This window comes from Psammomys obesus, unplaced genomic scaffold (genome assembly GCF_907164565.1).
Source record: "Psammomys obesus unplaced genomic scaffold, mPsaObe1.curated_primary_1811, whole genome shotgun sequence".
NCBI lineage: Eukaryota > Metazoa > Chordata > Mammalia > Rodentia > Muridae > Psammomys > Psammomys obesus.
In genome coordinates this window covers 2432892-2455533 of record NW_026596034.1, presented here as the reverse complement: position 1 = coordinate 2455533, position 22642 = coordinate 2432892, and the positions used below count along the sequence as shown (strand labels likewise).

At 45.9% G+C, this 22642-nt stretch overlaps 1 protein-coding gene across 6 annotated transcripts in view; it reads right to left on the bottom strand.

Annotated features, from left to right (window-relative positions):
• The window catches only part of Gpt2 (glutamic--pyruvic transaminase 2), a 35569-nt gene extending 27374 nt beyond the window's left edge, over nt 1-8195 (bottom strand). Inside the window, exons 1-2 of one of the 6 annotated variants that reach the window (XM_055620811.1) lie at nt 6822-8195; nt 6263-6506 (exon numbers count right to left, since the gene is read on the bottom strand). In XM_055620811.1, coding sequence (XP_055476786.1) covers nt 6263-6506; nt 6822-6838 — 261 coding nt within the window. In that variant the 5' untranslated portion in view covers nt 6839-8195. Of the gene's footprint in view, nt 1-6262 lie in introns of all 6 variants that reach the window. The other 5 variants (XM_055620814.1, XM_055620812.1, XM_055620810.1 and 2 more) reach the window with 5 other exon arrangements.
• Nucleotides 8196-22642: the final 14447 nt, after the last annotated feature.

Sequence of the window (22642 nt, the reverse complement as noted above, 5' to 3'; positions counted from 1 at the left end):
ACACACACACACACACACACACACACACACACACACACACACACACAGGGCTACTTTAAAAGGAGCGCTCGTCAGGTGTGGTGGTGCAGGGCACATGCCTTTAGTCCCAGGGCTTGGGAGGCAGAGGTGAGTTCAGGCTTTCTCAGAAGCCTGTAAAACAGAGCATCAGATCCCCTGGAGCTCAAGTTACAGGTGGCTGTGAGCTTCCCTATGTGAATTCTTGGAATCAAATCTGGATCCTCTTAAGAACAGCAAGTGCTCTTAGCCACCAAGCTGTCTCTCCAGCTCCCAGGCTGTACATCTTTAATATATACACTTTGTACTTGTCAGTTACACACAGCCCAATAAAGCTAGAGGGGAGGCAGGGACAAGAACAAGTTAGTTTCCTCGTTCAAGGGACAGCCTGGGCATTCCATGAGACCTACCCTCAAGAAGGCCACAGTCTTCCTTTTGTTCAACAAATACTCCCAATACAGCAAATAAGGAGGTGAGAATGAGGAAAGGTAAGTGCGGGCCAAACAAAGAGAAAACCAAAGCAAATAGAAGTGAAGAATAAAAAGTGCTGCAGAGATGGCTCAGCCAGTAAGAGCTGCTCTGGCAAGAGAGGCCAAGTCGAGGGCCTGGCGCTCATGCCCAGCAGCTCACAACTGCCTGAAACTCCAGCTCTACGCTTCTGGCCTCTGTGGGAACCTCTATTCACATACACATGAATACACACAGAGAGACACCGACACACACACTGGGCACAGAAAAGGGGTTGGGCACACAGGTTGGGAGAGGAGCCTTCCCAGACCTCAGAAATGTTTTTATGAAAGGCTCCTCGATCCCAGATTCAAATGGATAACTGATCAGACTAGAGTAGGCAAGAAATCCTGAAAGAGGCTCTGGAGACAAAATCCAGTGAGATCCCGCAGGTCCTGAAAACAGGTACATTTCACAGGAAAAGAAGCTGAGACAGGGCAAGGTAAGGCCCTGAGCTCTGCAGTGTTAGGTCTCAAACCCGAGACAACTGGCTAACTGAGGTGCCCATTTAACACACCAGAGAGGACCTGGCTGCCAGGCTCTCCCAGCATCCCTCAGTTCAGGGTACGGCTGGCATTCCCGTCCCCTACTCTAAACTTCTCCAGCCTAGGGTCTGGGTTTCCTATATAAATCCAGCCGCTTTGGTTACCAAGCCCATTCCCCTTTTGGCTACCCTTTCCTCTCCTGTCTCCCTCTCCTCACCTGACTCAGGGTCATGTCCTCTCTGGACTCTCCCAGATGTCCCTGCCTCAGGCTATGCTCTCCCTCAGAGCTACAGCAGACTTTCTCCTCTACCACACCTAGGGGCAGCCCATCCATCTTTTCTTTCTTTCTTTCTTTCTTTCTTTTCTTCTTTCTTTCTTTCTTTCTTTCTTTCTTTCTTTCTTTCTTCCTTCCTTCCTTCCTTCCTTCCTTCTTTCCTTCCTTTCTTTCTTTCTTTCATTTTGATTTTTCATTCATGCAGACAAAGAGAAAAGTCAAGATTTATAAGAAACAGGGTTGGGAAGATGATGCATCAGCGAAGAGTACTGGCTGCTCTTACCAAAGACCCAGGTTTGGTTCCCAGCACTCATAGTGGCTCACAACTGTCTGCAGCTGTAGTTCTGGGAGATCTGACACCCTCCTCTGGCTTCACAGACACCAGGCACACATGTGGCATACAGACTGACAGACACATAATAACACACACAAAACACATATACACACAAAATAATACACATTTAAAATAAATAACTCTTTTAAAAAATAAGACTTGTAGGGAAAGCTGGACTCTTCCCATTCAGGGTCGTCTATTACAGCAAAGCTGCTGCTGCCCAGGAAGGCCGACACTGAGAGGAAGGAAAGCAGTCTTTGGCACTTATCCTCAAGCAATTTTTAATAGTTTGAGAACAAAGAGGGGGTCTCCCTGGGTTGCCTTACTGCGGCTCAAGGGTCTTTTGGCCTCAGTTCCTGAGTAGTTAGGACTACAGACCTTGCCACACTGGCCTGAGAACAAAGACTCTTTATCAATTTTAATTACCTTCTAACTGTTTAATGGATTGCCATTAACACTGCAAACTAGTTTTTGAAGAAGAATGAAGGGAAGCCAACACACTCTAAACGACTCACTGAGGGCCACAGCCCCTGAAGCCTGGGATGTAGGTCTGTAACAGAACAGGGTGTACGGGTCCCTCTGCTTTGAGTAGGCTAATGGCTGGCCAGGCATCCTCCTGTCTGTGTGGCTCCCGGCACTGAATTACAAGTGTGCACCACCATGCCTGGCTTTCTCATGTGAGTTCTGAGACTCAAACACAGGCCCTCGTGCTTATACAGTACACACTTTATATATATATTTTAGGATAGAGTTTTCCTATATTGCCCAGGCTGGCCCTGAACTCCTAGACTCAAGTAATCCCCGTCTCAAACTCCCAACTAGGTAGAATTATAGGTCCCCATCATCACTCCCGGCTGGTGTTTACTTTTACAGTTGGAAAAGTAAAGCCATTCTACTATGCCAAGCCCTGATCCTTGCCCTTTAAAAGGCAAGAGGGAAAAAAAAAAAAAAAGGTAGGCTGAGAAACTGTCAGGTCTTTCAAAAACCCTTTAATTGCAGCTTATTAAAAAGTGCTGTTCCCAATGAATGATGGGATCTGAAACCCCAAAACAGTCTGGAGCAGCTGTGGGAAGGGACAGCCTCCCTGGCCTGGCTACTCACATCTTAGCCTCTTTCCCCTCTTTCTTCAGGCTATCTTATCAGAGAAACAGAGAGCATGGGGCCCAAGCCCTGGCAGCCACCCTGAAGACAAATACCAGACCCACGTGGCTGACCTATAATATTGGCAAAGCACCCACTGAAACAATGCCGTAAGCAACCGAAGGCGCTGGGACCCAACACAGCGGTCACCTCAGGTCCCCCAGGACTAGACTTAGATAATAGAGCAAATGTGGGCCAGCTAAGCAAGTGCCTTCTTTATAGACTAGGCCAGCTGGTGCCTGGTGTCTTCATACCCCATACAAACTTCTTGGCCAGATTAAATCCCTTAGAATATTGGCCCAATTTGGATTCAAAATTTGGATTCTAATTCAAAATAGAGGTAGGAAAAAAACCAAACCTGTGCCAAGCCAACACAAACAAAAAAATAAATAAAAACTGAACAAGGCTCAGAACACAGGTCTAGGTCAATAGTAAAGCGCTTGCTTAGTATTAGGAAATACTAAAGCTCTAAAACTTAAGTCTCTGGCACCAAGCCCCACCATTCAAAAAGAAAACAAACAACAGACAAATATGGCCGACAAAGTTGGATGAAAGCGCCAGAGAGAGTGTGGTGGTACACGTCTTTAATTCAGTACTTGGAAAGCAGAGACAGGTGGATGGATGTCTGTGAGTTCCAGGCCAGTCTGATTTACGCAGAAAGTTCCATGTCTATTAAGACTACATAGTTAACAGGGGATGGTGGCACACTCCTGTAATCCCAGCACTCAGGGAGGCAGAGGCAGGAGGATCTCTGTGAGTTCAAGGCCAGCCTGGTCTACAAAGTGTGTCCAGGACAGCCAAGGCTACACAGAGAAGCCCTGTCTCGAAAAAGAAAAAAAAACTACATAGTGAAAGCCTGTCTTAAAACAAAAACAAACATCAGTGAATGTATGTGGACAGAGAGGACTTTTCAGCTAACTTGGGGGAACTCAAACTTGGAAGTGTAGAACATCTGTTTTGGAAGTCAGGATGCTTCTGGCCCAGTGACCAAGACATGCATCCACCTGAGCTACACCACTCCCTAGCTCCCATGACCAGGCAAGATGCACAGTAAAGTCCTGAGTCATCCAAATGACTTCTGTCCATCTTCTCCATGACATTCACCCCACCCCCTGCCACACAGACTTGTATGAAGTACATCAACCCCTCCCCTTAAACCCAGAACTTCCCAACTATCTACTCTTGGAACATTCTCACATATTCTCTGTCTGCTAAAAAATCCCACCAAACCTTAATGAGCTGGGGAGAGCGAGCTGGCAATGTGGCAGCCTGAAACCAGGGTCGGTGTGCTCTTGCTCCACATCACCTCTACTTTACGGAGCCAACACGGAAGCTGCTATTTCGCAAAAAGAGGAGATAATTCCTGGAACCTCTCCCAGCTCTGGAACCAGGGAACTCAGCTGTGGCGTGATAAAGCAGGGAACACTTTAATCCTAGCGTTTGTTTTAACAGAGAGACTGTTGCCTCGAGGAGGGATAGCTGCAGCCTCCCAGATACCAAAGTTCAGAAAAGAAAAACACATTGCTCTATGTCTCTAGCCCACCAGGCAGGCACAGAAACGGAGCCAGCCTTCTCTGGGCCAACCTTTGAAGAGCCTGGCGGGCAGGAGAGAGGGTGCAGGGGTGAACAGCAGAGGCTTCCAGTTCAGTTCCCATATCAGGTAGCTCACAAGCACCGGTAACTTCACCTCCAAGAAGATCCAACTCCTGATTTGCTTTGTTTTGTTTTTGGAGACAGGGTTTCTCTGTGTAGCCCTGGCTGTCTTGGACTCACTTTGTAGATTGGGCTGATCTCAATCTCAGAGATCCTCCTGCCTCTGCTTCCTGAGCATCAAAATTAAAAGCGTGTGCCACCAATGCCCAGTGAAAAGCCAACTTTTCTGGCCTCCATAGGCACTTGAACTCCTTCATGTGAACATAACTACACACAACACACATATTTAAAAATAATAAAAATAGCCAAGCAGTGGCGGGGCATGCCTTTTATCCCAGCACTTGGGAGGCAGAGGCAAGCAGATCAAGTTCAAGGCCCGGCTGATCTACATACTGAGTTCCAGGACAGCCAGGGCTACACAGAGAAACCCTGTCTCAAAAAACCAAATAATAAATAATAATAATAATAATAGTAATAAAAAAATCAACTTAGCCCCACAAAGAGTCAGCAACAGACACTGAATTCTCGCTTTTCTAACTCACTGGGTGTCTGATGCAGGTAGGACTCATCAAACTCCCCTATGGGAAGAAGAGAGAGACCCTGAAGAGTTCCTCTCACATATTCAAGGGTACTGAGTTACCACACTCCTATGGAGAGACAGCTACCTGGTGACTGGGAACAAAATCAAGAAACCCTTCCATCCATCCACATTCTGAGTCAGAACAATCTGGCAACGTTTTCTTTTCTTTTCTTTTTGTAAAAGTTTTCCTGAGACAGTGTTTCACTGTGTAACCCCTGCTGTCCTGGAACTCACTCTACAGACCAAGCTGGCCTCAAACTTGGAGATCTGCCTGTCTCAGCAGTTAGGATTAAAGGCCTGCTCTATTACCACCTGACTAACATTTTCTTAATAATCTCAGGACTGTTTCCTTTCCAAGTTCCCTCTTGTCTCTTCCAAATCCCTCCCAGGTTAAAGCTCAGAACCCTACCACAGCATTGTGGTGTGTGCCTGTAAACCCCAAAACCTGGGAGGTGGAGGTAGGAGGATGTGGAGTCCATAGCCAACCTAGGCTACATAGTCACACCTTGTCCCCAGAACAAAGAACTCGGTTTCATCAAGGGCATGTCTTAGGTACAGCCGAGCCAGCCTGGTTGGGGCAGGGAGAAATCACCCCCTACCTTTTTTACAACTGTGAGTTCAAGCCAACATCCCTGCATCACCAAGAAAAAGTCTCGGGGTTACCTCATTAAGGCAATAAGGACCCAACTCTCTGACTAGAGCAGTCAAAGGTTCTCGAGGTGCAAAAAAAAAGGAATTCCGCCCATCCCTTCTCCAGAATTCCAGTCTTGTCAAGCAACTGTGGCTGGCAAAGACCCAACAGGCCTCAGCCTGAAAAAAGGGTTCGGGAACAAACCAGCCACACAACCTTTTTCCCTCCACTCTACTTAGCAGGGTTTTCCTCTCACCACCCCCCAGCCAGCCCCTTAGTCTTACTTTCTTCAAAGCACTCATTCACTGAAACGCTCATTCTATATCCGCTTGTTTTCCTCCTTCCAAGGGATCCATGAGGGTAGAACACTTAGGGAACATGCAGTGCCTGGCAGCATAGGCCGCTCAATAATTGGGCACAATTCAACAAGTGAACCGTCGAAGGCCTCACTTTGTGCCAGATGCGGAGCACTGGCGGGTGACGGGCAACAGAGGGGGCGTTCTCTCTTTCAAGCCAAAAATGGCACAATGAAGAAGCTGGAAGCCGGGGATGGAGGTCCTGCTGGAGGACCCGGGAGTGGCTTGCCACGGTTTTCCCGCCGTGAGCGCCCCCTGGCCTCGCGCCCCGCAGGCCCCGCGCTCACCCGTTGCAGCTCCATCTCGATCTCGCCGGCCTTGAGCACGATGGGTCCGCGCACAGCGTACTCCACCGCCTTCACCTGCGGGTTCATGGACTCCAAGGTGAGGATGCGGTCCCGAGGGCTGCGCTCCGGACGCACCTTGAGCGCCGCCGAGGCTTCAGCTGCAGCGCTGCTGTGACTACGGCCCCAGGGGCCCCGCCGCACCAGCACCGCCGCACGCTGCATCGCGAACCTGCCAAGGCTAACCCTGGCCCAGAAAGAACGAGAGCATGACATCGCGTACAGCCCTGGGTGGGCACCAGTCCCCCAAGAGCCCCAGGCTCTCGGCCAGCAGCGCCAGCCTAGCTCCGGGTCTAGATTCCCACCCCCTGGTTCCCGGGACCCCGCACCGCGCCGCTGCAGCACGGAGACGCTGCACCGCTGGATTGCCGGGCTGCGCCTAAGGTGCGTATGCAACGTGCCTGTCGCCGCCAGGCCGCCCGCACCGCCCGGGTTAAGGTGTGCCCCGGCAGCTCCCAAGCCCGGTGGCCAGCCACCGCATCCTGGCGCTTGGCACCCGCACCTCCTGGCTCCCTGCATTCGCACACCCACCGCCGCCGACTCCGCCTCGGACCTGCGCGCTGGCTTCTGGGTCTTGTAGTTGTCTTGGCCGTACCAACGTTGCTGTGACAGCGGGATAAACTACAAGTCCTCTAGGGCCTGGCGCAGACCGGACTGGGATGGGCAGGGGGTGTGGAGCGGTCGTCTGGGCGGTCTCTCGTGGGACAGAGAACCCCGACTTCATGGCAGCGGCTGTCCTTCCCCTGAAGCTTTTGGAATTTAGTTATTCGCTGCTTGGCTGCTTCTCCCTAGTCGAAGACCCCGCCTCCCTTCTCCCTCACCTCGCGACACCTACAGGGACGTGGACCGCGCGCGTGGTGATGCATTCTTTACCTTTAGTTTCATCATCCAGGCCATATGTTTCTGCTGGCCGCTCAGGAACAGCTGGTTAGGGAGCAGGGCCGCTGAGACTTATATGCCACCCTGTCTCCTTTCTCAGTTTCAGTGTTCTTGTCAGCAAAAGGCTGTGGGGGTTTTGTCGGAACGGACCACACACCAAGTGGTAAGGGTTTCGCAATACCAGTCTATCTGAAGTCCCATCCCACCTCTATTATTCCCATTTTATTTCTTTCTAGCCTTCCCAGCATCTAAAATTACCTCTTTTAGATACTTTTCAAGGGCTCAGAAGGACAGGAACAAAGCCTTTTTTTGCCTGATGTTTTCACAACATTTCTAACACATAGGCACTTAGTAAATATTTGTTGAACAATGAATGTACAGGACACGGTGGCAATTACTTTGGGCAAAAGTATTCAGCCAGTAGGCTCTGCCACACATGCGCTTCGCACGTGCCGAGCAAGCTTGGGACAGGACTAGGCTGGGTGTGCAACTGGGGCAAAAGTAAGAACGATAAGCCACCCAGGCTGAGCCACAAACATCTACAGAGAAGACATGGCGAAGTCACTTTCCTTCTTTCCATCCCAGACTCCTTTTCTGCAAAATAAATTGGGTCAAATGGCCTCACTTTTCCCCTGCTGTCTTGAAATTTTGTAATTCTGGGAGTTTTCAGGCAGAACAGCCCAGGGCTTGCACGGCCCCAACAAACACGTTAGGTTTGTGAAAGTTGGGGAGAGGCGAGGTTAATTAACCACCGCAGTGTAAGGGAGACAGTAGCAGGAGATCAGGGTCTGAGAATAACTGCACACAGCCACTTTGGAGTCCTCTCTGTCACCGTCCTCCCGTGTGAAATGGGCGGATCAGTACCTACCATGTGCAACTGAGGAGAAAGTTGTGGGAAAAACTTGGAAGAACTTGACTCCTGAATTTGCACATCACTCTTGTCGATCTCTTCTTAAGGCAATGCCGTATTCTTTGATCAAACAAACTGATTACTCATAAAAGAGGAATGCATCAGGGAGAACAGAAACTCCTACCTTAGTAAACTGGCCTGACTCCTCAAGTCCCTGCAAAGAAGTTATTTGGGTGGTAAAGGAGGATGCTGCTGCTGCTGATCTTCCTCCTTCTCCACCATCATTTTTCTTCTCTTAGCAGAAAAGAGATCGTTTATTAAAAGGGAGAAGCAGATAGCACAGAGTTGAGGCAGGCCACAGGGAAGGCAAGAAAATAAAAGAGGCTGTGTGGGCTTTTGTTTTTATCTTAGTGTTTTGTCTGTGCTCCATGTGGTGCAGTGCCCACGGAGGCCAGAAGAGGGCGTCGGATCCCCTGAAATTGGAGTTACAGTTACTAGTGAGTGACCATGTCCTCTAGAAGAGTAATCAGTGGTCCTAACCATTGAGCTTCCTTCTGGCCCCATGTCTGGGCTTTTAATTGAACAGCACCTCTATCAACAAGGTCTCCTTCCCAGCTTTTGTCTCTGTGCCCAGCATTTAGTCTCCAGGTTGAAGATTCTGCCAGTGGCATAGGACCTCCAAGTACTTCATTGCTTCTCAGTGTTCTGTCATCACTCACTGCGCCCAGCCAGCCACACAGACACACTCCTCCATCTTTAAAGCACACTTGAGTGATACATGATATAAATTCATCCCCTCACTGTCGTTGAGTCATTGTATTGTCATTCCAGCTATCTCTACCATAATCAGTAAGAAATAAGGGATCTAGGAAGAGGTCTTTCAGAAGTAAACTCAAGGCCATTTGTACAACTGAGAAAAAAACAGAAACAAAAACAGACAAACAAGACACAACATTCAGCATGCTGCTCAGTTACACTGGCTCCCACATCGTCATTGCAAAACACAAGTAGCTCAAGTCCCTACCATGTCCAGTGCCACTGTGTCTCTGAGATTGTGTAAGAAAGCTCCCAGGCTGGGGAATGTGACTTAGTGGTAGGTGGCCTGTCTGACACTCTTGAGGTCAGGAGTTCAGTCCGGAGGTAGGGAGAGGAGGGCACTGACCAAAACAAACAAGCAAAACACCTTCTGTAAACCACTCTTAACTGCATACAAAGCACAAAAGGGCAAGCAGGATTATTTCCACTTTCGCAGAGCCTCAGGTTAAGCAACTTGTTTGCCAGCCAAGGGAGCATAGAGACACAACTCCACTTCAGAAACCAGGTGCTGTAGTTCTGTCCTTCCTCGCATTACCCATGCATTTCCTGTCCCTCCGATTTGCTGGGACTCTGGGATCAGTCTTGTGCAACTCTCTGAATTTGGAAATTTGAACTGTTGATCGCAATGCACTAAGCTTTGAAAAGTTTCTTCACGGTCCTTGCAATAGGGGGTGGCGATTCTGTGAACTCTGCTTTTGTTTTGCTCTCCATACCAGCCGGAGGCCAGCAGGAACAAAATCCTAAATACTGAAGGTAAAACTTGACAGCAAAGATCACGAATCCCTTCCTGCAGGCAAGATGAATGCTCTAAATAGACAGCAAATGCAGCCCACTGGCACAACTGCTTATGTATTTACAAGACCTAGTGCTTTCTTCATTTCTTAATTGAGCAAGGTATTATTGGAGATCTGTTCTGTCACGTGCTGACTACTGTGACATCAATAAATCACACAGACTGTCCCTGCAGAGAACAGTTTCCAAACAAAAGCAGATGCCGTGCAACTCATCATATACCCAAACGTGGTTAGGAACTGCAGTGACTGCTGGAGAGGAAGGGATGGCATTTTGTGGGAGCAGAGAAGCCTGAGTGAGTTAACCAGATTGCGTGGCCTGTGGGCTTTGGGGAATGATAAAGGACAGCAGTACTGATAGTGAGGTCTTTGGGGAAAGTTTTTTGAAGCAAGGAACATTTTTTTTAACCTCTCACCCCACCCCAAAACATAAGGAAAGAAAAATAACAAAAAAGTTCAGGCTTGCTGGCATAATGACTCATTTCTTTAATCCCAGCACTCCAGAGTCAGGGATTGTAGATCTCTGTGAGACTGAGGCCAGCCTTGTCTACAGAATGACATAGAGAGCCTCAAGCCAGCCAGAGCCATTTAATGAGATCCTGTCTCAAAAAGGGGGGGGGGAGGGGCAGGAACCTATTAAGTTTGAGACCAGCCTGGGCTACTTGAAATCTTGCTTCAAAAACAAAAACAAGGAAAGGGCGATAAGGTAGCTCAGGAGGCGCCTGCCATGCAAGCCTGGTTGCCAGTGTAAAGATGGAAGGAGAGAACTGACTCCATAAAGTTTTCCACTGACCTCCATACGTGCACTGAGGCACACATGCCCTCTACATACATCATGAGCACTCATACATACAGCAGCAATTTAAAAATAAGTAAATTCCTCCTCACAAAAAACAACACACAGAATTCAAATATGATAAGGAATTAATACCCAGATAGCCAAGAAACTGAGGGACCAAAAAAAAAAAAAAAAAAAAAAAAAAAAATCTGATTTGAAAATGGGGCAAGCTACTTGGTCATACTAACCATATCACCAAGCTTTGGGGCCAACTGAGCGACCCTTTGTAAATGAAAAAGTCAAAAGCGACAAACAAAAGACTCCTGTCTTCAACTTTGGCTCTCCAAACATGTGTGTGCACATTTGCCCAACGAATGCACACACGCATGCACATACCATACACACATGAGAAAATGTGAGGAGAGGGGAACTCTTACACACTCACTGTCCCTGGGAATATAAGTTAGTGCAGCTATGATGGGCACCGAACAAGAGTTTCTGGAAAGAAGCTGATGGATTTGAACTGCAGTGATGTGGAGAGGTTGGGGTGTTACAGGCCCAAAGCCTAATTATAATTTATCTTGGGCTAAAGTTAACCCCCCAACAGCTATCCCTCGCTTGCCTCTGCTGCAGACCTGGCACCCTCTGACTAACAGATACAATTGGTTTGAATCTATTGTACTTAGCGGACCACTAGCTTCCACCACCCAGATTCTCTAGAGCTGGAATTCTCTCTGCACTAATGCTCAAGACAACAGACTCAGAACCAGATTGCACTGGCCCCTGCTGATGCTGCCAAGCTGAGCACCATGCCAGAAGTGTGTTTGTCTGCTGGGATGGTCTAGGCACTGTTGTTGCCTTTCAGGCAGGAACAGAGGAAAATGGAGACTAAAGGTTCCGTTTCTCTAAGGAACCGCTAAAACACTCAGGGCGAGGCCCGTGTGGCTAAGCAAGGCTCCTGGTCCCACCAGGGGGAGGTGGAAATGAGTTTCCACTGGGTGTTACAGTTAGCTGTTTTGAATGGAGTTGCTGGTATCAGATGGTGGTGGGATGCAGGAGTTCCCAAAGCCTGTGACAATACTGCAGCGCTATAGCCCTTTGGTTAAGCTGCTGTGTTAACGGCTCTGCTGGCCAGAAGGTTGGTCCTGTAAAGTGCGGGCCCAGCAGGTCCAGGTCTGACAGGTGCTTCACTGGCACTGAACACCAAAGTCTTAGCCATTGCCAAGCAGGCTCCAGAGGTGACCGAGGCAACTATGACCACTGGCTGTCAGCCAAGCCCTGGGAGTTGTGCAGCAAAATTTCAGGGAGGAGAGGAGCCCTTACTTCCCCAGAATAAATGACAAATCTCAGACAGTGGTGGTGAAAAGCTGATGGTAGCAGCCAGCATGTTTATTTCCTGTGAAGTCAGAGACTTATAAACCTTGGGCAATGGGAGGGGTTTTGAGGGTGAATGTGTTTGATTTGCTGGGGCTAGGGTGCCAGGGAATCTTGTTTACATACAGTAATACAGTCCTATCAGAAGACGGGGAAAGTAGTACTTAATTATCCTATGAGTGGGTGGGAGAAAACTTCAGGTTGAAAGCCAAGGCATCAAGACATCACATTAGCATAGGGTGGGTGTTCCCAGGAATCCTCGGGTGACTGCTGAACTGGTTCTTATCAGGAAAGGGTTGGGTTTGTGATCTCCCTGAGGGCTATTGTGATGCTCCTTAGAAGATCTGGGGTTTCCCAGATGAAGTGAAGAGGGAAAACACCTGAGAAAAGGAGTTTGTCACCATGTGCCAAGCTCAGAGGCTATCCGGAAACGTGAGACTTCAGCCTTTGGCAAGTGTCGCATATTAGACGAGCCTCAGTGGGAAAATAGACATCAAAGAGGTCTGAATTCTGGTTTCAAATTTACCATCAGTGCAGTTATGTAACCTCATGACACCACTGTATCCAGATTTAGCCTAGATACCCTCTGAGGAGAAATTCTTAAATGCACATCTTGATTTCTGAGCTACTTGGTATTCTAAGAACGCCAGAAGCAGCACAGCCCCTCCAACCAGCCTGACTCCCGGTACAGCGAGCCTATTATACTTAGCAGACCACTAGCTAAAAAAAAAAAAAAAAAAAAAAAAAATCCTTTGGAGGTCACCGAGGGTGACAACGGTCCCTGCCTCACATGGAAACTGAAAGGGCTGGTCATGATAGCACTCTAATTCCAGCACTTGAGGTGCTAAGGCAGGGAGACTGCTGTGAGTTTGAGAGTGTTCATGGCCACATGGCCAAACCCTACCTCAAAAGGCAAAAGCTAAAAGCCCAATGTCATCACCCGTAAAATAAACGTGATAGGTGCTATATAAAATATTTGACTGTGAGGGGAGAGACTGAGAGGAGAGGAGGGGAAACTTTGGTCAGGATATAAACAAACAAACAAATAAGTAAAAATTTAAAATATTTGGCTGTACACTTCACAATGTACACATATGTCAAATCACTACATTTTATTTCTTTAAAAAGACTTTTGTATCTGTGTATGTGCATGTATGCAGATACTAAGTTCAGAATAAGCACTGGATCTTGTAATTAATTTTTTCTTTTCTTTTCTTTTCTTTTCTCTTTTAGCTTTTTGAGACAGAGTTTTACTGTGTAGCCTTAGCTGTTCTGAAACTCACTCTGTAGGCCAGGCTGGCCTTGAACTCAGATATCCACCTGCCTCTGCCTCCTGGGTGCTGGGATTAAAGGCCTGTACCACCATGCCTGGCTCAAAGTAGTTACTTATCTATTGCTGTGGTAAAACACCATGACCAAGGCAACTTATAAAAGGAAGGGTTTATTTGGATTTACAGTTCTGGAGGGTTATTATTCATCACTATCATGAGGAAGCAGCAGGCAAGGCAGCTGGAACTACAAAGTGAGAGCTTACATCTGAAGAGCAAGTAGAGACAGTGAACTCAAAGCCAATCTCCAGCAACAATGCTTTCCCCCAACAAGGCCACACTTCTTAAGACTCCCCCAGCACCAAAAGGTAACCTTTTGTACGTTGTGTGAAGGTATAGTCAATACATTGTGTGGTTGCTGTTCTGGCAGAGAGCGGAGTACAGGCCTGACTTTGTATTATTATTCTTATGGACCATGACTGGCTTCAAAGTTTGTAAACATTCACCTTCCTCACTTGCTTATTGGTTTAGTAAAGATCTGATGGCCAATATCTAGACAGGAAGTGGAGGGTACAGAAGGGGGGGGCAAGGGAGAAGAACAGACTCAGGGGATTAGGCAGTATGACAGAGGAGGGAACAGGCATATCAGGGCTGAGAGAGGGGGATAAAGAACTGGCCACATATATCCTGGGATATGTGCTAGGATTAGTCAGGTCAATTTAAATTGAATATCTGAGAGTCTGTCCAGCTATAGGACTAAGCTTTTTATAAATATTAATATTTATAAATATTAATAAGTCTCCATGGCTTTATTTAACTGCTGGCGGGTTCAAGGAAGTGCTGCTATAGCAAGTGTTTAAATGCCTGATAATATGGAGGACGTCTAAATCAAACCACCACGGATTCCTCTGGAACTGTGGCTACAGGCGATTGTGAACGGCTCAGTATGGGAACTGCCAACCAGCTTGGGTCCTCTGCCAGAAAATCATGGGCTCTTACCTGCTACTGAGTCATCTCATCCTTAACTTGACTATTTTTTGATGCCTGAGCTGATTTTGATGTGTTTTTTTTTAATAAATTTATTTATTTATTATGTATACAATATCTGCATATATGCCTTCACATCAGAAGAGGACACCAGATCTCATTATAGATGGTTGTGAGCCACCATGTGGTTGCTGGGAATTGAACTCAGGATCTCTGGGAGAGCAGCCAGTACTCTTAACCTCTGAGCCATCTCTCCAGCCCTTGACGTGTGTTTAATAGACTCTGGTCCCTGACCATTGCCCTGCTGAGTCAGCATTAACAGACAGGGGATAACTATGATGATGAAAACAGTTTTGAAGGATTATCTATCCTTCTGCTGTCCTCTGTCTGGATAAAAGTGTAATGCCCAAGAAAAGCTGAAATTTTAGAGCCCTGTCTTCTGCACACACACAATTAATAGGTGTTGGTCAGGTATGGTGTCACATGCCTATAATCCCAGGTATTGGGGAAGCTGACAGGATTCAGGTCAGTCTGAGCACCCTGGGGAGATCCTGTCTGAAGATAAAAGGAAACAGAGCTGGGCCTGTCAGTTCAGTGATAGAACACATGCCTAATAGAAATAAGACCCTGGATTCAACCACTGACACAGCAAGAGAACAAAACAAACTCAGAACCAAAACAAAAACACACACTGTAAGGCATGATGGTGCACACCTTTAATCCCAGCACTCAAGAGGCAGAGGCAGGAGGATCTCTGTGAGTTCAAGGCCAGTTTGGTCTACAGAGTGAGCTCCAGGACAGTCAGGGCAACACCGAGAAACCTTGTCTCAAAAAACCAACATAGATAGATAGATAGATAGATAGATAGATAGATAGATAGATAGATAGATAGATAGATAGATAGAACACCACTGTGTATCAGCTAAAAGACTGTGAGACATAGAGACTATGTTAACTATGTGGAAGTAATTTGACAGCTACATTCCTCATATAGAAGCTTGATTCTGTGGGCGTATCCAGTAGACTTGGCTCTGGGTAAAAATTAAGAAAGTTAATGATATTAAACTGTTATATGAATAAATAAATGTATTTTTATTTTATGAGTACAGGTGAGTTAACTGCACGTGTGTTTGTGCACACATATGTGTCTGGTGCTCCTAAAAGCATTGGGTCCTCGGAACTGGAGTTACAGATAGTTATGAACTGCCACATGGGTACTGGGAGTAAACCCTAGATCATCTGAAAGAGCAGCCCATGTCCTTCACTGCAGAGCCATCACTCCAGCTCATGAATTAAAAACAAAAACCAGCAGTGGCTACATTTAGCAGGATGGGGGTGGTGGCGGTGGCAACACAGTGAGGACACAGGGACAGGGGGATCTCCTTGGGTTCAAGGCCAGCTTGGCCTACCAAGTGAGTTTCAGGCCAGCTAGGGCTACACAGTGTTACCCATCTCAAAACCCCAAAAAATAAAATAAAATAATTAATAATAATAAATGAAATCAAAAGGAGGAACTGCCTTGGGCAACCCTAGCAGTCCTGAGCCTTGAAACTGAGCGCTATCGACCTTGAACTGAGCCTTTGTTCTTCATTCTGTTCTTCTGTTTTGTTTTGTTTTGTTTCTTCCCCCAGATAGAACTCTGTCACAGAAGCAAAGGCCTAAAATGGGTGCTTCCCATAGGAAGAAAAAACAAAAAACAAACAAACAAACAAACAAAATAAATAAAAAAAAAATAGGGTTTCTTCTTAGAAGCCTAAGAAAGAAACAGCTCCTTCATAACTGGCGGGCTCTCAATCAGAATTCCAGCCTGAGACAATCCCAGGGGTCAGGGGAAAGCTGGCATGCTGACTGGCTCAGGTCCAGCCCCAGGTTATACTTCTGTGATTAGCCATAGAGAGTGCAGCTCCTTCAGAAACTCTTGAATGAAGAGATAGGTAGGATAACCAGGCACATTTATCAGAGGAAGCTGGGTAGGAAAGGGATGATGGCATCTTTTCTTGAAAGATCGCATGGTTGAGAGTGTGGACTACAGTGGAGACCATTTGGTTCTAACACTGGCTTTCCCGATTAAGAATGGGTGACCTTGACAAACTATCAATCTTCTCTGTGTAAATGGGAGCGATCAGCCACTGCCTCATAAGAACCTCTGAACCTTGTGACACAAAATTGATTTAATGTGCTTAGAACACTGACGGGCATGGGACAAGGTCTAGATAAGTCCTTGACACTACTGTGACCCTCAAATTTGGTAACAGTGCCTGATAGGGTAATTATTATACAGCACATCCCCAGTAAATACGTGACTGCCTGGATAAAAACCAGTGTATGCTGCTTCAAACAGAGACCAACTCTAGCCAGGGGGTTAGAGTTAGATTCCCAGGACTCTGGGAATCCTAAAGGGGCTGGGATAGACTGACTGAAAAGGGCCCTTTCATTATCTCTTTTACAGCCCCAAACCCAACCAACAGCTTCCAAGTCCTCCCCATTGCAGGATGGAGTTTGGTTTGGTTTGAATTTGATTTGTAGTTTCAAGGACAGCTGATGATCAAGTACTTTTATGAACCATCCAACGTGGCATTCAATTCACAAATACTGCTCTAGAGTCGTAGTTTGTTCTCATCTGTGTATGATACAATGATTAATAAACAGTTTGTCCTTTGTTGCTCTCCTTGATGCTCTGTGCGGCTGTTTCACAATACAACTCACAACTGGATGGAAATTGTGGACTCCAATTGAACATTTGCTATAATGAAGTGTAAATTATCTTTCTGAAAAGGACATTTTAAATCCCAGGCCTCAAACATGGTAATTAGGTCTGAGACACAAAAGACGACTGTGTCCCTGGTCTTCATTTCAAAATTCAAATGCTGAATTCTCTGTGCCTGTGTCCTGGCTTGGCATCTTACTTCCCTCAGCCCTCCTCCCCTCCCTTTCTTCAATACTAGCACATGTTGCTAGGTACATTTTTGTTATATAAAGGTAATGCAAATCTTTCTTTTTGAAGAAACTTATTTTGCCTTTTTTTTTTCTTTGGTGTGGACTGTGGGAGGTTGCATGTATACGTGTAGGCAAGAAGTCAGCCTTGGGTGTTGCCCCTTAAGATTTGTCTATCTTGTTTTAATTTTAGACAGCATCCCACAGGGATCTGGCACTAGGTGTTTAGGCTATGCTAGCTGGCCAGCAAGCCCCAGAGATTCTCCTGTCTCCACCTTCCCAGTGATGAGATTACAAATGCATGAATACCACATCTAGACTTTTAAAAATATACTTGCTATGTATGTTTGGGTCTTTTGCCCACATGTATGTCTGTGTACCATGTGCCTGCCTGGTGCCTGTGGAGACCAGAGGAGAGTACTGACTCTCCTGGAATTGGAGTTACTGACGTTGTGAGCTGCCCCGTGGGTGCTGGGAATTGAACTTTGGGTCATCTGGATTAGCAACCTGTGTGCTTAACCACTGAGATATTTCTCCACCCCCCTGGCTCTTTTATATGGATGATGGAGGTCAAACTCAGGCCCTCATGCTTACATGGCAAAACACTTTTCTAACTGAGCCATCCCCCTTAGTCGTCTTTTGCCTGTCTTCAGGAATCTGCTTGGAGTCCTACAGCGCGCTCTCCCTGGCTAGAGCTGGGCTGGCACTCACATATTTACTGAGGACTTACTGTATAATGATTATCCTATCGGGCACTGTTAGCAAATCTGAAGGTCATAGTCTGTGCAAGGCAAGTTTGGCTACCTGGCCTCAACAAGCCAACAAAACTAGCCTAACTGATAGTGAGAGGCAGAAAAAGGAGATGCAGTCCATGTGGCCACATTTGGATGAGGAACAAAGAGATCCCCCAAACCCCTCAACTCCGTCTTTGGGGTCCTGACATGATTTCAAAGTTTAAATAGAAAGCAAGGGTATGCACATCTAAGCAGTCCTGGTCAAGGTGTGGTCTTCCTCATTGACCCATGGTTGCCTGGGCTTCAGTCTCATCTTGTCAGGGAGACTGACATGTTGTTAGAACTATGTGACATCCCTTTCGTGGAGTTTTCCTTGCTGGCTGTCTCATTTTCCTTCTCCATGGCTAGATTCCTGGAGCAATTCTCATTTTGTTAAGGTTCATTGTTTCAATAGCCTGACAGTCAAACTGAGAGACACAAATGTCTTTAGAATATCTTCATTTCTACAGAACTTGTTATAACTGATAAAATCAGATGCGATCTCCTTGTTCCTTTTAGAGAGTTCTTTTTTGATTCATCTCTCTTCTGTTCTCTTCTCTTTAAAGGCCTTTGCTTACCTGAATATCTTGGTTTTTGTGTAGTTACTTCCTGTTCTGAAGACTGAGGCTGAAGCCATCCAGTACACCCCCACTGACATCCCAGGTTTTGAAACATTTCCTCGTCTTCCAACATGCTTTGAAGACCATTTTTTTTTTTAAATTTTTTTTTACACATTTGTTTGTTTTTTTTGAGATAGGGTTTCTCTGTGTAATCTTGGCTGTCTTGGACTCACTCTGTAGACCAGGCTGGCCTTGAACTCACAGCAATCTGTCTGCCTCTGCTTCCCAAGTGCTGGGATAACAGGCATTCACCACTGTGCCCATTATATTGAGTTACGTTTATTTGGTAGTGGTGGTAGTGTGTTTGTGTGTACTATTGTATACATGTTGAGTCAGAGGACAACCTGTGGACCTTGTCTTCTTCCACCATAGGGTACTGAAAATTAAAATCAGATCATTAGGCTCAACAGCAAGTACTATTACCTGTTGAACCACCTGGTCCACTTTTTCCTTCCCATTTTGAGTCTTGTTTTTTTAAAGTTAGGCAATACCTTGACTGCGGAGAAGTTTTGTTGGATCTTTTTGATTCTGATATTCCTTCCTCAGGCTCCTTGAGTGCGCCAGTTTTTGGAGAAAGTTTTGTAGTTGGACTGTGGCCATTGCTTTACATGTCTGTCTCCCTCACTAGAGCTGAAGTACAGGAATGGACAAAGCCTAGTTGGACTTACTATCTGTATTTGTTATTTGAATATACATGACAAAAAACAACTTAAGGGAAAAAAGAGTTTATTTTGGCTTATAGCTTGAGAATACAGTCCATCATGGTAGGGAATCATGGTAGCAGAAGCATGAGGCAGCTTATCACATTACATCCACAACAAGGAACCAGAGGGAGGGTGGGGGGAAAGGGAGAGAGAGACCGTCTGCAAAGCAAAGTGGGGACTTAGAAAGCTAAAGCCAAGTCTTTCCTTAAGGGCTGTTTTATTTTGTCTATTTGTTTAAGTCTTTGAAGAGTCTTTAGGGCTGGTCAGTTTTAAGAAAGACAGGATGGCTGATGGCTAGCAACTATTGTATAAACATACCCAGATAAAGCTTTGAACTGGCTGGGCCAGTCCATCAGCAAGCATGGGCCCTACTAGCATGAACAGAAGCCTACAAGGCCTTTGTTTTAATCTTTTGTCTCAGGTCAGGAAGATGAAAAAGAAGCCAGCCATCTTGGAAGTTCACCATCTTTTCTCCCTAGTCATGATCCCCTTCTCCCTATTCGTCTGCCTGTTAGGGAATTTAACTCATAGTCCCTCAGTGACATATTGACTAGACAACTTCTGTGCACAAGACTAAGGTTAGAAACTGGAAAAAGCAAAGTACTTCCCTGTGTTCCAGTCATATTGGAGGTTGGATGAGAGTAAACATGTTGGATGAGACGTGTTGCTGACATGAAGTGAGTATAAAACCCCTGTCTGCAACATCCTAGTCTGTGGTTCTGTGTGTCCCCAGAGGCTTTTTTTTTTTTTTTTTTTTTTTTTTTACATACAACCTCTCTAAGAATCTATCCCTGGCTGTCCTGGAACCCGTGATGTAGACCAGGCTGGCTGCAAACTCATACAGATCTGCCTGCCTCTACCTCCCAAATGCTAGTACTAGAGGAGCGCATCACCACACCCTACCCTCCTTGATAGCTATTCAGCAGCCTGTTGCCAAGAAACATCTAACACCGATTCATGAGGAAATCTCCTGGAGACAGATAAAATGTACAAAATCAGAGTTCAAGTAATCTAGAAGAGGTGAGTTTCTAATTGAGAATCTCCGTCTGCTTGTGAAAAATATCACCCTTGGGGTTGTTGACTGTTGAAGGGCAGGAAAGAAGGTCACTGGACCATCACTGAGCACTGAGCCCCTCCTTCCAGCCAGCTATTTGCAGTTCTGCTCTCCCTTGCCGTCACTCTCTGGAGGAGCCACCTATGCAGCTATATGAAAGCCATGATTCATTCTGTGTGAAGGCAGTCCAATGTGGCTGCTTTTGAGATACCTACAGTCTTGTCAGTAATCCCTTGTCCATGCTCTAAGTAAACCCAATCAACTCACTGGCTTTCCAGACTGAACTATGGTGAAATCAAATGTTGGTTTGTCATTGGAACCTAGTAAGAGTGGTAGTAGGGGAAATAGACATCTCGGTCTCTTCCCAGGGAGGAAATCCTCACAACAGGTAGTAAATTTATTTGTTAATGTTCCTATGTCTCAAGGTTTTAAAAAAAGAAGTAAAAGACAATGTTAGAAAGAAACAAAAGCAAGAATATTTTTAGCAAATATTAGCAAAGGAGGACTTGGATATGAAGATTAGGGGGCTGGTTGTTTCCAAATTTGAAAAGGGAGCTGGAAGCTTAATCAGGTTCCATAAGGTGTGTAAAAGGTGAGACATTATGTATATGATGTCAACAATTCTAAGGTCAAATTTCAATACACTGATGCTAAACCTCTGCTTAATACAATGTAGTTATTGATCATCTCTTCCAAACGAGGGCAGGCTTAAAGACCAAAAGTGTATGTCTAATTATAGTATATTTAAAAGTGTTCCATTTGTGACCAGAGAAAAGGCTCAGTGGGTAAGAGTGCTCACAGCTCCTGTGAAGGACCCAGGACAGCTTCCCAGCCCCCACATCAGGCAGCTCACAGCAGCCTGTAACTCCAGTTCCAGGGAGTCTAGTGTCTCTCCTAGGACCAGGCACACACAGGTGCACAAACACACATGCGGGCACTCACCCTGGGGTCCATGGGTTTGAATGTTTGGTCCCCAGTTAGTGGAACTGTTTGGGAAGAATTAGGAGGTGCAGCCTTGTTGGAGGAGGTGTGTCAATAAGAATAGACTTTGAGGTTTCGAAAGCCCACGCTAGGCCCAGTGTCACAGCCACTTCTCTCTGCCTGCTACCTGAGGATTGGGGTGCAGCTCTCAGCTACTTCTCCAGCACCTGCCACCACACTCCCCACCATGCTGATAATGAACCAACTCTATGAAATTGTAAGCAAGCGCCCAACTAAATGCTTTTCTTTATTAAAAAAAAAGAGGGGGGGCTGCCTTGATTATGGTGTCAAATAGAAACAGCAAATAGAACAGTAACTAAGACACATACATATACATAAAATTTTTTTTTGGAGTGTTTGGCTTTTCCCCAGGCTTTATCTAAATAATATACAGTAGTTCATAGTACCAGACTGGTGTAGCTGACTTTATGGGTATTGAATAACCATCCTTGGAGGCCTTGTAGACAAAGGATTAAACAGAGTCTATAATTTGCCTATTGTCCTCCAAAGTCAACAATACCAGGATACTGGGTGCCACCTCTCAATGTCCTGTACTGTGTAAAGTCACCTGCTCTCTTGCGAGGGAGGTCATGGAGACCCACCCAGTGAAGTGTCCAGACTACAAAGAAGAGTTCACACAGAGGAAAGATTTCCTCAGAGCTTCCACAGAAGCTGTAGTCAAGCAAGACTCTGACTGGTCCCCACATAGATGAAACAACTAGCAAAAGCCAGGCTGGAGGAGTCAGAAATTCCTCTCACATCCAAGTGACCCCTGGGGACTAGATCCTCAACTGACCTTGACAGTAACAAAGAAAGTGATTAACTCTGGCCACCTGCATAGTCTTAAACGTGGAGCAGAAAAGTACAATCAGAGACTGATGGCCAGTGTTCCCTCAACAGTACTTCCCAGACTTTAGGCCTGACTCCATGTGAGATGTTGTTTAAACAACTATTTCTCGATAATGATTTCCTTCTTGATAAGGAAAGTGTGGCCCAGATATAAGGAAGAGACATCAGAAGGCAAGTAAAGGAAAGCATAGGAGAGCATCATCAGCATTACTGGTCCTTGAGGAGAACCAGGAAAAGGCAGGACAGAGGATGGTTTTAAATTATCCAAATCTAAGTCTGCTAGAGTCTCTTGATGGGCTCTTTGTTTTGCCTCTGGGCTACAGGGCTAGCCTCTAGAGTGATGATAGCCTGCAGATAGCTGAAAACGTTTTATGAACTGTTTTTCTCGATTACTTTTGCTAGGCAAACTTAAAATGTTAAAATTAAATTAAAATATTAACTTATAATTGGCCTGTATTTTGCCTTGGTCCATTTATAATATAAATACATTTAATTTATCTTTTTTCTTTTTTTTTTTTTTAAATTGAAATAGGGTTTCTCTGGCTGTCCTCAAACTCACAGAAATTCACCTGCTCCTGTCTCCCAAGTGCTGGGATTAAAGGAGCATGCCTCTGCCACCTTTTTTGGGTTCTTTTATGGGTTCTTAGTCTCTATAATACAGGAAT